Here is a 16480-nt window from a genome sequence, read left to right on the forward strand (position 1 = left end):
TTATGTCGTGTTGTGATTGGGACCATCCACAGTCACTCACCCATTGACCTGTTGCGTACTGTGACTGGGTCATCCCTTGCAGGATGTGGACGCTGCTGCTAATTCAAGGATTAGCTCATCTGCCTTCTGATGGAGTTTCCTCCATCGGGAGTCCTCCTCCGTCCCCGGCTACAGGCGTTCACACCCCACAGCCGTTAGTCCTGTCTGCTGCTGGGTGGGTTAGCTAACCACTTCACCGCACTCAGAACGTGGACTAGAGACTGGCCCAGTGACCTCTGGGACTCAGGTTCAATTCCAGCCCACACACAACTGTTTGGGACTGGCTCGATGGACCAGCTCATCTTTTGCTCTCTGACTTCACGTATGTTCGCAGTTTAACCCGACTCTCCCGCTCACTTCCCATACAGAAAACTGGAAAGAGAATGGCAGAATTCGCAGGAGTAAAACAGCAGGAAAGGCAGCAGAAACATAGAAAATAGGTGCAGGAGTAGGCAGGAGTAGGAGTAGGCCATTCGGCCCTTCGAGCCTGCACCACCATTCAATGAGTTCATGGCTGAACATTCAACTTCAGTACCCCATTCCTGCTTTCTCACCATACCCCTTGATTCTCCTAGTAGTAAGGACTACATCTAACTCCTTTTTGAATATATTTAGTGAATTGGCCTCAACAACTTTCTGTGGTAGAGAATTCCACAGGTTCACCACTCTCTGGTTGAAGAAGTTTCTCCTCATCTCGGTCCTAAATGGCTATCCCCTTATCCTTAGACTGTGACCCCTGGTTCTGGACTTCCCCAACATTGGAAACATTCTTCCTGCATCTAACCTGTCTAAACCCGTCAGAATTTTAAACGTTTCTATGAGGTCCCCTCTCATTCTTCTGAACTCCAGTGAATACAAGCCCAGTTGATCCAGTCTTTCTTGATAGGTCAGTCCCGCCATCCCGGGAATCAGTCTGGTGAACCTTCGCTGCACTCCCTCAATGCCGAGTCCAGCTCTGTAGTTAAGGGGTGATCTAATTGTGGTGTTTTAAGATAATTAAAGGTTAGAGAGCGGGAAACTATTTCCTCCGGTGGGGCGAGTGCAGGACAAGGAGACATAATCGTAAAATTAGAGCCAGGCCATTCAGGGTAGTGGAATTCTGGAACTCTCTCCCAAAAAGCTATCGATGCTGGGGGTCAATTGAAAATTTCAAGACTGAGATTGATCGATTTTTGTTGGGTAACGGAACCAAGGTGGGTAAATGGAGTTGACGCACATATCAGCCGTGATCTGAATGAATGGAGGAACAGGTTCGAGGGGCATATTCGCCGCCTCCCGTTCCTATGTAATAGCACGTAACCATTCACTAGATCATCAAGAAAAAACTCTCCTTAAATATTTCTTTGGCAGGTTGTGGGGGCTAAAGAGAAGCTGGTCGTGACCCAAACACACAGATACCCGGGTGTAGTCAGGCTGCTCGATGGTCCGCTTACACCAAACATGCACAGCCACAAAGCGATCCCACTTACAGCTCCTCTACTTCATCCTCTTCATCCACCCATGCTGCTTTCTTGGCAGCAGGGAAACTGGACCTGGCTTCATTTTCCACTTCAGAATCACTGGAGTCATCATCCAGCAAGGTCCCGCCCAAATGCCGCGCTTGTGCCGGCTGCAGAGAGAGAGAGAGAGAGAGAGTAGAAAACGTTTCAAAAACTCATCACGTCAACAAATGCCAATAGCGCAAGCCGCGGCTAGGTGGGCAGCACCCGCTGAGTCAAAGGTCATGAGTTCAAGTCCCAGTCCAAGCCAACACTCCCAGTGCAGTACTGAGGGAGCACTGAACTGTCGGGGGGGGCAGCACTGAGGGAGCACTGAACTGTCGGAGGGGCAGTACTGAGGGAGCGCCGCACTGTCGGAGGGGCAGTACTGAGGGAGTGCCGCACTGTCGGAGGGGCAGCACTGAGGGAGTGCCGCACTGTCGGAGGGGCAGCACTGAGGGAGTGCCGCACTGTCGGAGGGGCAGTACTCAGGGAGCGCTGCACTGTTGGAGGGATAGTACTGAGGGAGTGCCGCAATGTCGGAGGGACAGTACTGAGGGAGCGCCGCACTGTCGGAGGGGCAGTACTGAGGGAGCGCCGCACTGTCGGAGGGGCAGTACTGAGGGAGTGCTGCACTGTCAGAGGGGCAGTACTGAGGGAGTGCCGCACTGTCGGAGGGGCAGTACTGAGGGAGCGCTGTACTGTTGGAGGGATAGTACAGAGGGAGCGCCGCATTGTCGGAGGGGCAGTACAGAGGGAGCGCCGCACTGTCGGAGGGGTAGTACTGAGGGAGCACTGTACTATCGGAAGCACAGAATACCACCAACGATGTCTCCACAAGATGCTACAAATCCCCTGGGAGGACAGACGCACCAACGTTAGCGTCCTCGACCAGGCCAACATACCCAGCATTGAATCACTGACCACACTTGATCAGCTCCGCTGGGCAGGCCATTTGGTTCGCATGCCAGACACGAGACTCCCAAAGCAAACGCTCTACTTGGAACTCCTTCAGGACAAACCAGCCAAAGGTGGGCAGAGGAAACGTTACAAGGATACACTCAAAGCCTCCCTGATAAAGTGCAACATCCCCACTGACACCTGGGAGTCCCTGGCCAAAGATCTCCCCAAGTGGAGGTAGAGCATCCGGGAGGGCGCTGAGCACCTCGAGTCTCGTCGTCGACAGCGCAGGCAGCGGAAGGAGCATGTGGCAAATCAGTCCCACCCACCCTTTCCTTCAACGACTATCTGTCCCACCTGCGACAGGGACTGTGGTTCTCGTATTGGACTGTTCAGCCACCGAAGAACTCATGCCAAGAGTGGAAGCAAGTCTTCCTCGATTCCGAGAGACTGCCTATTAGGATGATTGAGGGAATGCTGCACTGTTGGAGGGGCAGTACTGAGGGAGCGCCGCGCTATTGGAGGGGCAGTACTGAGGGAGTGCTGTACTGTCGGAGGGGCAGTACTGAGGGAGTGCCGCACTGTTGGAGGGACAGTACTGAGGGAGAAGAGCAGGGAAGTTATCCCTGGTGTCTGGCCAGCATTTATCCCTCAACCAGCATCACAAACACAGATTATCTCGTTATTTATTGCTACGTGCAAATTTGCTGCTACTTTTCCTACATTACAACAGTGACTACACTTCAAAAGTAATTCATTGGCTGTAAAACACTTTGGCACATCCCAAATCCTAACCACTCGCTGCGTACATTTTTTTTTCCTTGTGGCGCCTTTGGTTCTTTTGCCAATCACCTTAAATCTGTGTCCTCTGGTTCTCCACCCTTCCGCCAATGGGAACAGTTTCTCTGTCTACTCTGTCGAGACCCCTCATGATTTTGAACACCTCTATCAAATCTTCTCTGCTCCATTGAGAACAACCCCAGCTTCTCCAGTCTATCCACATAACTGAAGTCCCTCATTCCTGGAACCATTCTTGTAAATCTTTTCTGCACCCTCTCTAAGGCCTTGACAACCGTCCTAAAGTGCGGTGTCCAGAATTGGGCCCAATACTCCAATTGAGTCCGAACCAGTGGAACCAGGGACGCTTCCAGTGTCCCCGACGACTACATGTGCGGGAAGTGTATCCTGCTGCAGCTCTTGACAGACCGCATTGCGGCACTGGAGCTGAGGGTGGATTCACTCTGGAGCATCCGCGATGCTGAGGATGCCGTGAATAGCACGTTTAGTGAGTTGGTCATACTGCAGGTAAAGATTACACAGACAGATAGGGAATGGGTGACTAACAGGAAAAGCAGTGGAAGGAATGTAGTGTAGGGGTCCCTTGCGGTCATCCCCCTCCAAAATAGATATATTGTTTTGGGTACTGCTGGGGGATGGGGATGACTCCTCAGGGGAGGGCAGCAGCAGCCAAGTCCATGGCACCGTGGGTGGCTCTGCTGCAAAGGAGGGCAGGAAAAAGAGTGGGAGAGCTATAGTGGTAGGGGATTCTATTGTAAGGGGAATAGATAGACGTTTCTGCGGCTACAATCGAGACTCCAGGATGGTATGTTGCCTCCCTGGTGCAAGGGTCAAGGATGTCTCGGAGCGGTTGCAGGACATTTTGGAGGGGGAGGGTGAACAGCCAGTTGTCGTGGTGCATATAGGTACCAACGATCTAGATAAAAAAACGGGATGAGGTCCTACAAGCTGAATTTAGGGAGCTAGGAGTTAAATTAAAAAGTAGGACCTCAAAGGTAGTAATCTCAGGATTGCTACCAGTGCCACATGCTAGTCAGAGTAGGAATCGCAGGATAGCTCAGATAAGTACATGGCTTGAGAAGTGGTGCAGAAGGGAGGCATTCTAATTCCTGGGACATTGGAACCGGTTCTGGGGGAGGTGGGACCAGTACAAACCGGACGGTCTGCACCTGGGCAGGACCGGAACCAATGTCCGGGGGAGAGTGTTTGCTAGTGCTGTTGGGGAGGAGTTAAACTAATATGGCAGGGAACCTATACAGGGAGGCAGAGGGAAGTAGAATAGGGGCAGAAGCAAAAGATAGAAAGAAGAAAAGTAAAAGTGGAGGGCAGAGAAACCCAAGGCAAAAATCAAAAAGGGCCACATTACAGCAAAATTCTAAAGGGGCAAAGTGTGTTAAAAAGACAAACCTGAGGGCTTTGTGCCTCAATGCGAGGAGTATTCGTAATAAGGTGGACGAAGTAACTGCACAGGCAGCTATTAATGAATATGATATAATTGGCAACACGGAGACATGGCTCCAGGGTGACCAAGGCTGGGAACTCAACATCCAGGGGTATTCAACATTCAGGAAGGTTGACAGAAAGGAAAAGGAGGTGGGGTAGCATTGCTGGTTAAAGAGGAAATTAACGCAATAGTAAGGAAGGACATTAGCTTGGATGATGTGGAATCTGTATGGGTGGAGCTGCGGAATACCAAAGGGCAGAAAACGCTAGTGGCAGTTGTGTACAGACCACCAAACAGTAGTAGTGAGGTTGGGGACAGCATCAAACAAGAAATTAGGGATGCATGCCATAAAGGTACAGCAGTTATCATGGGCGACTTTAATCTACATATAGATTTGGCTAACCAAACTGGCAGCAATACGGTGGAGGAGGATTTCCTGAAGTGTATTAAGAGATGGTTTTCTAGATCAATATGTCGAGGAACCAACCAGAGAGGGCTGGCGTTCCTCGACTGGATGATTTGTAATGACAAAGGGCTAATTAGCAATCTTGTTGTGCGAGGCCACTTGGGGAAGAGTGACTATAATATGGTAGAATTTTTTATTAAGATGGAGAGTGACACAGTTAATTCAGAGACGAGGGTCCTGAACTTAAGGAAAGATAACTTCGATGGTATGAGATGTGAATTGGCTAGAATAGACTGGCGAGTGGTACTTAAAGGGTTGACGGTGAATAGCAATGGCAAGCATTTAAAGATCACATGGATGAACTTCAATAATTGTACATCCCTGTCTCAAGTAAAAATAAAACGGGGAAGGTGGCTCAACCGTGGCTAACAAGGGAAATTAAGGATAGTGTTAAATCCAAGGATGAGGCATATAAATTGGCCTGAAAAGCAGCAAACCCGAGAACTGGCAGAAATTTAGAATTCAGCAGAGGAGGACTAAGGGTTTGATTGGGGGGGGGGGAATAGAGTATGAGAGGAAGCTTGCCGGGAACATAAAAACTGACTGCAATAGCTTCTATAGATATGTGAAGAGAAAAAGGTTAGTGAAGACAAATGTAGGTCCCCTTGCAGTCAGATTCAGATGAATTTATAATGGGAAACAAAGAAATGGCAGACTAGTTGAACAAATACTTTGGTTCTGTTTTCACAAAGGAAGACACAAATAACCTTCCGGAAATACTAGGGGACCGAGGGTCTAGTGAGAAGGAAATCCTTATCAGGTGGGAAATTGTGTTAGGGAAATTGATGGGATTGAAGGCCGATAAATCCCCGGGGCCTGATAGTCTGCATCCCAGAGTACTTAAGGAAGTGGCCCTAGAAATAGTGGATGCATTGGTGATCATTTTCCAACCGTCTATCGACTCGGGATCAGTTCCTATGGACTGGAGGGTAGCTAATGTAACACCACTTTTTAAAAAGGGAGGGAGAGAGAAAGCGGGTAATTATAGACCGGTTAGCCTGACATCAGTAGTGGGGAAAATGTTGGATTCAATTATTAAGGATGAAATAGCAGCACATTTGGAAAGCAGTGACAGGATCGGTCCAAGTCAGCATGGATTTATGAAAGGGAAATCTTGCTTGACAAATCTTCTGGAAGTTTTTGAGGATGTAACTAGCAGAGTGGACAAGGGTGAACCTGTGGATGTGGTGTATTTGGACTTTCAAAAGGCTTTTGACAAGGTGCCACACAAGAGATTGGTGTGCAAAATTAAAGCACATGGTATTGGGGGGTAATGTACTGATGTGGATAGAGAACTGGTTGGCAGATAGGAAGCAGAGAGTCGGGATAAACGGGTCCTTTTCAGAATGGCAGGCAGTGACTAGTGGGGTGCCGCAGGGCTCAGTGCTGGGATCCCAGCTCTTTACAATATACATTAACGATTTAGATGAAGGAATTGAGTGTAATATCTCCAAGTTTGCAGATGACACTAAGCTGGGTGGCGGTGTGAGCTGTGAGGAGGATGCTAAGAGGCTGCAGGATGACTTGGACTGGTTAGGTGAGTGGGCAAATGCATGGCAGATGCAGTATAATGTGGATAAATGTGAGGTTATCCACTTTGGGGGCAAAAACACAAAGGCAGAATATTAACTGAATGGTGACAGATTAGGAAAAGGGGAGGTGCAACGAGACCTGGGTGTCATGGTTCATCAGTCACTGAAAGTGGGCATGCAGGTACAGCAGGCGGTGAAGAAGGCAAATGGTATGTTGGCCTTCATAGCTAGAGGATTTGAGTATAGGAGCAGGGAGGTCTTACTGCAGTTGTACAGGGCCTTGGTGAGGCCTCACCTGGAATATTGTGCTCAGTTTTGGTCTCCTAATCTGAGGAAGGACATTCTTGCTATTGAGGGAGTGCAGCGAAGGTTCACCAGACTGATTCCCGGGATGGCTGGACTGACATATGAGGAGAGACTGGATCAACTGAGCTTGTATTCACTGGAGTTTAGAAGGGTGAGAGGGGATCTCGTAGAAACATATAAAATTGTGACGGGACGGGACAGGTTAGATGCGGGAAGAATGTTCCACCCGGGCTGGGGAGACTAGAACCTGGGGTGGGACATGTGGGACGGAGGTTTGTTCACTCCGGGGGAGGTGGAACTCAGTGCCTGAGGGCGGACCCCCGCCCGCCCGCCACATTTAAACCCGCAGGGCCGCGGGCCGAGAGCGGGAGAGCGGGAGGGCCTTGGCCGGGGCGGGAGGGCCTTGGCCGGGGCGGGCACCATGGGCCGATTGTCCTCCTCCTGTGCTGTAAATGGCTCCGGGAGTGTGGGGGGGGGGGCTCGGGCCCAGTCTCCCCGCCGCCTGGCCAGGCCCCGGTCTTTCCTGTGGGGAGAAGCTGCCGGTACCTTCAGCTCCTCCAGCAGCGCCGCCTGGCCGCCGAACACCAGCTCCTCCAGCCGCCGCTCCGCTTCCTCCGCCGCCGCCGCCTCCTGCTGCTGCTGCACCGGCCGCCGCCGCTTCCCGGGCCCGGGCCTGGGCCTGGCCGCCATCCCGCGCTCGCTGTCCCGCCGCCTCCGCAAACCCGCACCTCGGGCTCGAGCTGGGCCTCGGGCCGTCCGCTTCCGGGGCAGAGGGCACGGGGCAGGCGGGGGCAACCATTGGTGGCGGGGGGGGGGGATCCAACTCTACAACAATAATCCGAGTGACCGAGGCCGGGCGGCAGGTTGAGCTGCTCACTGAGCGATGTGCCGCGGCTGCTGTTACTGAGCGGGAGACGCGAGTTCTCCCGGCCGTCTTTGCCGGGTGTTTCTGGCGGGTGGGATTTTCCGCCTCCCCCCCCCCCCACTCCCGGGAGTGGCCGCGGCCGGTTTCCGCTGGGCCGCTATAAAAGGCGGAGTGCCGGGACCCACCGCTCTCAGCCGGCGGACCCCAGAGCAGGAGGAGGTGGGTGAGTGAGCGAGCCCACGGCCCGGGGCCCGTACTGGCAGCGGACAGAGGCAGGCTCCAGGGCCCCGTGCGGCCGGCGGTGACCAGCCTGTTCCCGGGGCCCGTGTGGTGGTGGTTGGGAGGAAGGCCCTGGGCCTGTGGTTGTGTGAGGTGGCCCGGGGGAGGGGGTCCTGGGCTGGGCTGGGGTCGCTGACCCACCCCCCAGGATCCGGCAGTGACAGGCTGTGAGGGAGGGGTCGGGACCCCAGTGTTGGTATCTCCTGCCCCACCGCCTTTACACATCGCACCAGGTGCGGGGCCGCTGGATCTTGGCCGGGGGGTCGCTGACCAGGCCGGCATTTGTTGCCCATCCCCTGGTTGCCCCCTGAGAATATGGTGCTGAGCCGCCGCCTTGAACCACTGCAGCTCCTGGGCAGATAAACCAAGTCCCAGGCCCCCCATCCCAGCAGTCCCATGATCCAACAACAATGGAGTCGGTGCAGAATCAGCGCAACCAGTCTCTGAGTCTACACTGACCCGGACACGGTGGGGGAGAGCTTTGGGAACCCGAGGTCCGAGGTCACCGCTTCCTCCCGAGCTCGCTGCACGGCATGGCTCGCAGCACAAAATGATGGCTGAAAGAATTTGCACTTGCCGGAATCAGCACTAACTGCTCCCACCGCGCCTCTCTCGGGAGCCGGTTCCAGACATTGGCCACTCGCTCACTGCAATACTGTTTCCGCAGATTAGTTTTGCATTTACCCCCTTCAAGCACCGGCTGTGTCCTCTGGGTCTACTGTCCTGGACATGGTGGCACAGCTGGTCACGGGCGACATTATCCAGTCCCTTTTTAGAATCACAAAAACAGCAATCAGATCACCTCCCAACCTTCGCTTCCCCAGTGTGAACATGCCCAATTTACATAATCACTCCATAAAATCCACTCAGTCATTCTGTTTGTCCTTCCAGGATACTGACCCAGCGAGGATATAGAATGATACAGCAGGAGGAGGCCATCGTGCCTCTGCTGGCTCTTTGAAAGACCTACCCACTCCCCCTGTAAATCTGGTTTATGTCCATCGGGATGGTGCCTGGTTTCCAAGTGATGTCCCCGAGATGGCTTGGGGGAGGGGTTCTCCTATTGCTATTTTCCCAGTGAGCCCTGAGTCGTCCGGTAACACGATGGTTTAGGAAAGATAACAGACAATAGATTGTGGGGTGACAGGTTCCCTGTGGGAATCCTGTAATGTTTAAGGTGCAAATGTGAGCGGCCCTTTTGTAGGAACAGGACACTGTTGAGCCCCTTGAGCCTGTTCTGCCATTCAGTGAGATCATGGCTGTTCTGTACCTGAACTTTATCCATCTCCCATTTAAAATTAAGTGAGCTAGCATCAACTGCTTTTTGTGGGAGTGTTTCCTAACTTCTCCTGAATGGCCTGACTGATTTTAAGGTTATATTCCCTTGGCTTAGACAACCCCCACCACAATGTTCCCTGCAAGGTGCGTGTCCACTGGGCCCACGCAGCCCAAGTCCGCCGCTTTCAGTGCCAGTTTCCTGCATACATGAAACTGGGTCATGCACCCAAAAACCAAAAGGGAACATTGCCCTGCCAACTCCATCTACCCTATTAATTCCTTTCAAAATCATCGCTTAACCTTCTGTAATTGCAGGAAAACATGATCGAGTTAATCTGTTAATGCAGTGTGATTTGGGATGACTGGGTTCCCATGTGCTGTTTGAGGGTGCTGGGCCTTTGTGTTCTGGTGACATTGCTGCTCTGATCCGTTTGCTAGTCCCTGTGCAGACAAGTGGCTCCTGTCTCCCTGGTAACCCACTGCTCCAGGTGTGTTTGCCAGCAGGAAGCGCATCGAATAACCGGTGTGACGCACTCACTGTCCCTAACCTGATGCTCCAAGGGTTTGTGAAGCATGCTGGCTGTGAATTTGTAATCCTGTCCTTTGAATGATGATAACCTTCAGGGCAGCAGTGAGACTGGGAATAACCAGCTGATGGAAGTGCGTGCTGTGTCCCTGCTGTGTGGGTTGGTACTGATGTATAATAAGCCCAGTTAAAACGCTCCCCAGCACTCTGCTGTGGTGGAGGGCCAGAGTCCCCGCTCCTCCCATTAATACAGTACTGTCTGTGGAATCTTCTAGAAACATGTCTGGGAACAAAGAACGAACCTTCATTGCTGTGAAGCCGGATGGTGTCCAGAGAGGCATCGTGGGGGAAATCATCAAACGCTTTGAACAGAAGGGCTTTAAACTGGTTGCCATGAAATTCCTTCAGGTATGTGAGTGAGTGAGTACACAAGAGTCGTGCCACAACCCAACCGGTTAATGCAAGCCTTGAAGTGCCTCTAGTTTAACCTGCTTGGGTCCTGAACACCAAGTGCTGGCTGTGAGCTTGATGTTGTGATTGGGTAAAACCTTCAATGTCACCCTGCCTCCTCGCAATCCGTTCTGAGCTGCTGCTGTACTTGCGGGACAGGTTTGCAGAAGATTCTGATACGGGCTGGGGAGTAACGGGAGCTACTTCGTAGGCTGTTAGTGGGAGTGTTTGTAACAATTAGACCGTCGATTCGGCAAGTCAAATAAACCTACTTAACCTGCATCTGAAACAGTGTCGTGTTAAGTAGCACTGTTGGTAAGTATTCTCGGCAGTGCTGAGTGCAGTAGATCAGAGTACCACCTGTGTAGGAGCAGGTAAAAACTTTAACTGCAGGTCTTCAATGAGGGATATCAGGGATCAGTTATGGCTATCCTGTTTGAATTTGCTGTTGCCCAGGGCAGGTATAGCAAGGGTTAGATACAGAGTGAAGCTCCCTCTACACTATCCCATCAAACACTCCCAGGGCAGGTACAGGGGGTTAGATACAGAGTAAAGCTCCCTCTACACTGTCTTGATGTGGAACAGAGTAATTTACAAATGTGACTGGAATGTTACTTCTCTCCCTACAGGCTCCTAAACCTCTGCTCGAGAAACATTACTCCGATCTTGCGGACAAGCCTTTCTACCCCAAACTGATCAAGTACATGAGCTCGGGGCCTATTGTTCCCATGGTGAGTGAACAGAACTGGTTTAAGCTGTGGTACCAATTTGAGGTTTGAAGCTCCTTGGGAGGGATACTGCACTGAGTGTCTGTGGACTGTCTGAGGAGGGAGGTGGAACCGACAACTCAAGTTAGTTTGTGGGCATGACTAAATCCGATAGTTTTGTTCTTGCTGCTGAGCTGAGGAGGGTTCTGCTGATGGGAGGTTTGAGATGATGCTGCCGCTTGATGACTGGGTTCAATAGTTTGATGGATGTTGGTGCGAGGCCCGAGGGAAGGAGGTTGTGTTTGGGCACTTACACAGCTGAGGATTGGTGGACACGGATCTTAGGAGGGGGGTGGGGGGGGGAGCTGTCAGGGAGCTGGTTGTGTGTCTCGGGAGATCGCCAACTAGGGAGAGGTGAGGGGGTGGGGCTGGGGAGAGCTGAACCAACAGTCAGTTTCTCTACTCTGGTCGAGGGAGGTGCCTTGGGGGAGTTTGAGTTTGTCCTGTGGGATGAGTCTGGAATAAAGGGAGAGTTGGCCACAGGGGAAGGAGCCAGATGTGATGTGGCTGGCCAGATGAGTCATGTGTGTTGAGGTTGTGGGGCTGGGCAAGGCTGGTGGATACAGTGGAACATTTGAGTAAAGTGGGGTGGGGTTAGTGTTGGGTGGGGCAGGACAGCCATGACGGGTGATTGATCCTGTGGGTGGGACCGATGCTGGTGAATTAGTGGTTCTGTCATGATGTGGGCGGTGATTTCTGCAGCGTTTGTGGATATTTTTATGCTCATGAACTCTTTAATTCTGTTTAGTTTTCTTCTCCAAGCAGTGGAGAAAAATACAAGAGGCTGTGGCAGGGCTGAGGGTCAGTGAAGGGTGGGAGGGACAGGTCGTACAGTTAGTTTGCTGTCCCGTGTTGCGGGAGAGTCTGATGCAAAGACCCTGCTGGGGCCGGTGGGGTGAGAGAATCAAACTTTCGGACGTTGCAGGAAGTTGCTGTGCCTGAGCTGGGGGGTGTTTGGGCCACGGAGATTAATGTGGTCTCCATTTCAGACCGTCCTGGGCCTGCTCTGTGGCCCCTGGCCCGTTCTGTCTCCTCTCCCTCGCCCCCCCGCCCACACATCCTGCTCTGTCCTGCACACACCCCCCCCCCCCCCCCCCCCCCAGCGTGCTGTTTCCTCCCCACCCCCCTGGCTCACTTGGTGCCCCCCACCCCCAGCCTGCTGTGGCCCGGTCGATGGTCCAGCTGCACTGGCTGACTCTGGGCCTGGCCGACAACGGTTATTTGATCAGGAGTGAAGAACTTCTCGGCTATCCCATTTCGACTGTGCATGTTGCACCCACTCCCTCGGCAGGAGAGTGGGTACGGGAGTCTCATTTAGGGCATGGATTAGGGGGCAGCCCTGGGCACCCAGCAGAGTTCAGCAATAACGGTTCTGGGGTGGTCAGTTGTTCTTTGGTAAGCTGGAGGAAGGTGTATGCCACGCTGCACTGTCTTGATGTGCTCTGGTCCATGGCCTCTTGTCAGACCCTCGGTATAATGTGGCCGGGGGTGGGGGGGGCTGCTGTGGGTGATCTGCATTGTGTAACCTTTCCTGTCCCTCTATTGCAGGTGTGGGAGGGTCTGAATGTGGTGAAGACTGGCAGGGTGATGCTGGGCGAGACCAATCCAGCCGACTCCAAGCCTGGTACTATTCGTGGTGATTTCTGTATTCAGGTTGGCAGGTCAGTCCAATGAGAGCTACACTGTGTGGAAATTCAGGGAGCCAGTGACTGGGAGTACACAGCAGGTCCCCGCTGCCATATTGCTCCTGTTCCAATGTTTGAGGCCTGGGCAGTGCCCTGTGTGCCAAGTCCAGAAGGGAGACTTCCTGTGGGTCTGGTGGGTGTTAAAGATCCCCAGCACAATGAGCAGGGAGTACTTCCATGACTGACTTCAGCAACAGCCAATTAACTGGTGCCTCATCTCATTTGCTAATTGAGATCTTGCGGTACAAAGTTTCCCCCTGTGTTTTACACGCCAACAGTGATTGGTGTGCAGTAACACTCCCTCCACACTGTCCCAAACTCACCTCCTTCTTGTAGCCTCAGACTACTAAATTCAGGTGCTGTGAGCCTATGAGTTGGATTGAGACAGTCCAAATTCTGTTCACCAACCCCCTCAGTCTGGGATTAGATAATAACCCAGTACAACTTCCCTTTCGTGTAAAGGTGTGTAATAACTGAACTGCTCTCTGCAGGAACATCATCCACGGCAGTGACTCTGTATCCAGTGCACAGAAGGAGATAGCCCTTTGGTTCAAACCCGAGGAGGTGGTGGAATACAACAACTGCGCCCAGGACTGGATCTATGAATAAAACATTCCACGGTTGCACAGGACTCCAGCTTGTCTGAATCATTCCAAATGGTTGCCAAAAGTTTTTTATTTTACTGGTTTTATGTATCATGTCTGTGTCCAATCCTGAATGTTGAGGCAAATAGCAGTGTAATAAATGAACTGAAAAATACCTGTTTCCTGTAGACATGTGTGTGTAACATTGCTGGGGTTTGAAGCTGTGATCTCACTGCTCCAAGCTGCTGCCTTAATAGTGTGGTGGTTTGGGCGGCTGTATTTGGAGCAAGGAATTCTGTGCCTTGATCGATGATGGGTGCTTTCCCTCATCCCGTATTTCAACAACGTGCATTTATATAGTGCCTTTAATGTAGTAAAACATCCCCAGGAGCAAACCGAGCCACATAGTTAACATCAGGTGCCCAAAGGCTTGGTGAGGGAGGTTTTAAGGAGGACCTTAAAGGTGAAGAGGTTTTGAGAAGGAAATTCACAAAAGTGGAATGATGCACAGCAGGAGGGCAGACTGACAGGAGCACAGATGAGTGTCGTAGGGCTGGAGGAGGCTATAGAAGGATTGGAACTGCAGGATTAGAATTTTAAAATTGAGGCGGTGCAGTGGGAGCCAATCTAAGTCAGCGAGCACGGGGAGCAGGATGTGGCGAGTCAGGACAGGGGCTGCCGGGCTTTGGGTGAGCACAAGTTTACAGAGGGTAGAAAATGGGAGGCTGGCCTGGAGTGTTGGAATAGTTGATTCTGGAAGTAACAAAAGCCTAGAAGAGGGTTTCTGCAGCAGATGTGCTGAGGTAGGGGTGATATCAATAAAGTAGGTCTTTTTATTTGATCTCCCTCAGCAGACCATCTGTTTACTAACTGCTGCTTTTCTCAGTTGAGAATGGTTGAGTCCTGTCCTTTGCCAAAGCCCAATTGATTCCTGGGCTGTGACCACATTGCCTAGAACCCTAAAGTGAGATCTTGCTCAGTTTCAGCAACAATCCATCCCTGACACTTAAATTTGCTGACTTGAAGCAAGCACATGTAATAAGCAACGTGAGCTGAACTGCCCTCTGCACCCTAGCTGGCTGCAGTGTTGCTTGTGTATGTTTTAGTCACCACTTCAGACTGGAGCTTCCCCCATCTCTCCCTACCACCACATTTATACATTTTCTGTGTGCATCTCCTGCCTGCTCTCATCTCACCATCTAGCCTCTGGTTTGTCTGATCCCCATCAACCTCACCCCATAAGCCCTTGCCCCTTTGCTGCTCTTCATTGCTGACTATGCTGCTTCAACCAGTCCCTTGCCACCTTCCTCGGTTCACATCTTACCTCTGCTCACCACCTTATTCTGCTCCTGAAGGTAAAATCTACCCCTGAATTGTCTTGTGTGCCCTCTACCACCACTAGGTCTACTGCGATAGATCACCTCCCTGTGCAGAGTGGTCTGTCTGACGGCCAAGATCAGACCGGCCTGGTTATTTACATTCAACTCTGGCTTGACCACTTTAATGGGTTCTGCTGCCCAGTCTCAGCAGAATTTCTCAACTTGCATTTATATAGCACCTTTATGGTAGCAAAACATCACGGGAGCGAAATCAACCAAACATTTGACACTGAGCCACAATGAAGAAAAGCTTGGTCAAACATGTAGGTTTTAAAAGGAGGATGGAGGGATTAAAAGGAAAGAATTCCAGTGCCTGGAACCCAGGCATCCCAAGGCACAGCCACCAATGGTGGAGGGGGAGGGGGGGGGAAGGGGGGGGGGAAGAAACGACAGATGCATCAACATCAGTGTCCTCACTCAGGCCAACATCCCCAGCATTGAAGCACTGACCACACTCGACCAGCTTCGCTGGGCAGGCCACAGTTCAGATGCCAGACACGAGACTCCCCAAGCAATTGCTCTATGGGGAGCTCCTTCACGGCAAATGAGCCAAAGGTGGGCAGCGGAAACGTTACAAGGACACCCTCAAAGCCTCCCTGGTGAAGTGCGGCCCTGGCCGAAGACCGCCCTAGGTGGAGAAAGTGCATCCGGGAGGGCGTTGAGCTCTTTGAATCTCAACACTGCGAGCGTGAAGAGCTCAGGCAGTGGAAGGAGCGTGCGGCAAATCAGTCCCATCCCATCCCTCCCCCCGACGAATGTCTGTACCACCTGTGACCGGGTCTGTGGCTCTCACTGTTCAGCCACCAAAGGATTCACTTTAGGAGTGGAAGCAAGTCTTCCATCGTAGGCAGTCCTGCAGAAGCGAGGAACACAGTGGAGGCCAGAGCCAGAGGAACCAACCACTCATGGGCCAGACAAACACCCATTTGTGCCATCATAGCATCCCAAGACCACCTTAAGTGGAGGAAGAGCATCCGGGAGGGCGTTGAGCACCTCGGGTCTCATCGCCGAGAGCATGCAGAAAGCATGCACAGACAGCGGAAGGAGGGTGCGGCAAACCAGTCCCACCCTCCTCTTCCCTCAACCACTGTCTGTCGCACCAGTGACAGAGACTGTAATTCCCGTATTGGATTGTTCAGTCACCTGAGAACTCAGTTTTAGAGTGGAAGCAAGTCTTCCTCAATTTCGAGGGACTGCCTATGATGATAGAAACATAGTAAATAGGTGCAGGAGTAGGCCATTTGGCCCTTCTAGCCTGCACCGCCATTCAATGAGTTTATGGCTGAACATGCAACTTCAGTACCCCATTCCTGCTTTCTCGCCATACTCCTTGATCCCCCTAGTAGTAAGGACTTCATCTAACTCCTTTTTGAATATATTTAGTGAATTGGCCTCAACAACTTTCTGTGGTAGAGAATTCCACAGGTTCACCACTCTCTGGGTGAAGAAGTTCCTCCTCATCTCGGTCCTAAATGGCTTACCCCTTATCCTTAGACTGTGTCCCCTGGTTCTGGACTTCCCCAACATTGGGAACATTCTTCCTGCATCTAACCTGTCTAACCCCGTCAGAATTTTAAACGTTTCTATGAGGTCCCCTCTCATTCTTCTGAACTCCAGTGAATACAAGCCCAGTTGATCCAGTCTTTCTTGATAGGTCAGTCCCACCATCCCGGAAATCAGTCTGGTGAACCTTCGATGCACTCC

At 51.9% G+C, this 16480-nt stretch overlaps 2 protein-coding genes across 3 annotated transcripts in view; one reads left to right on the top strand and one right to left on the bottom strand.

The window, feature by feature from the left end:
- Positions 1-7708, bottom strand: part of utp18 (UTP18 small subunit processome component) — a 47870-nt gene extending 40162 nt beyond the window's left edge. Inside the window, exons 1-2 of the mRNA XM_070858253.1 lie at positions 7510-7708; positions 1509-1648 (exon numbers count right to left, since the gene is read on the bottom strand). Coding sequence (XP_070714354.1) covers positions 1509-1648; positions 7510-7653 — 284 coding nt within the window. The 5' untranslated portion in view covers positions 7654-7708. The remainder of the gene's footprint in view (positions 1-1508; positions 1649-7509) is intronic.
- Positions 7709-7970: 262 nt separating this feature from the next.
- On the top strand, positions 7971-13572 carry LOC139226869 (nucleoside diphosphate kinase). 2 transcript variants are annotated; one of them, XM_070857967.1, is made up of 5 exons: positions 7971-8047; positions 10187-10319; positions 10991-11092; positions 12677-12789; positions 13305-13572. In XM_070857967.1, exons 2-5 carry the CDS (start codon positions 10191-10193, stop codon positions 13420-13422), a joined length of 462 nt encoding a protein of 153 aa, XP_070714068.1. In that variant the 5' UTR covers positions 7971-8047; positions 10187-10190; the 3' UTR covers positions 13423-13572. The 2 variants fall into 2 exon arrangements, with proteins under 2 accessions (XP_070714068.1, XP_070714069.1); XM_070857968.1 differs by having other exon boundaries at positions 7991-8051.
- The last annotated feature ends 2908 nt before the right edge of the window (positions 13573-16480 follow it).

Source organism: Pristiophorus japonicus, chromosome 16 (assembly GCF_044704955.1).
Source record: "Pristiophorus japonicus isolate sPriJap1 chromosome 16, sPriJap1.hap1, whole genome shotgun sequence".
Classification (NCBI taxonomy): Eukaryota; Metazoa; Chordata; class Chondrichthyes; family Pristiophoridae; genus Pristiophorus; species Pristiophorus japonicus.

Excerpts from the sequence above, each read along its gene's own strand:
- LOC139226869 (XM_070857967.1), top strand. The coding sequence starts at position 10,191 with ATGTCTGGGAACAAAGAACGAACCTTCATTGCTGTGAAGCCGGATGGT. Across the intron at positions 10,320-10,990 it reads TTGCCATGAAATTCCTTCAG|GCTCCTAAACCTCTGCTCGA; the intron begins GTATGTGAGTGA and ends CTCTCCCTACAG. Across the intron at positions 11,093-12,676 it reads CGGGGCCTATTGTTCCCATG|GTGTGGGAGGGTCTGAATGT; the intron begins GTGAGTGAACAG and ends CCTCTATTGCAG.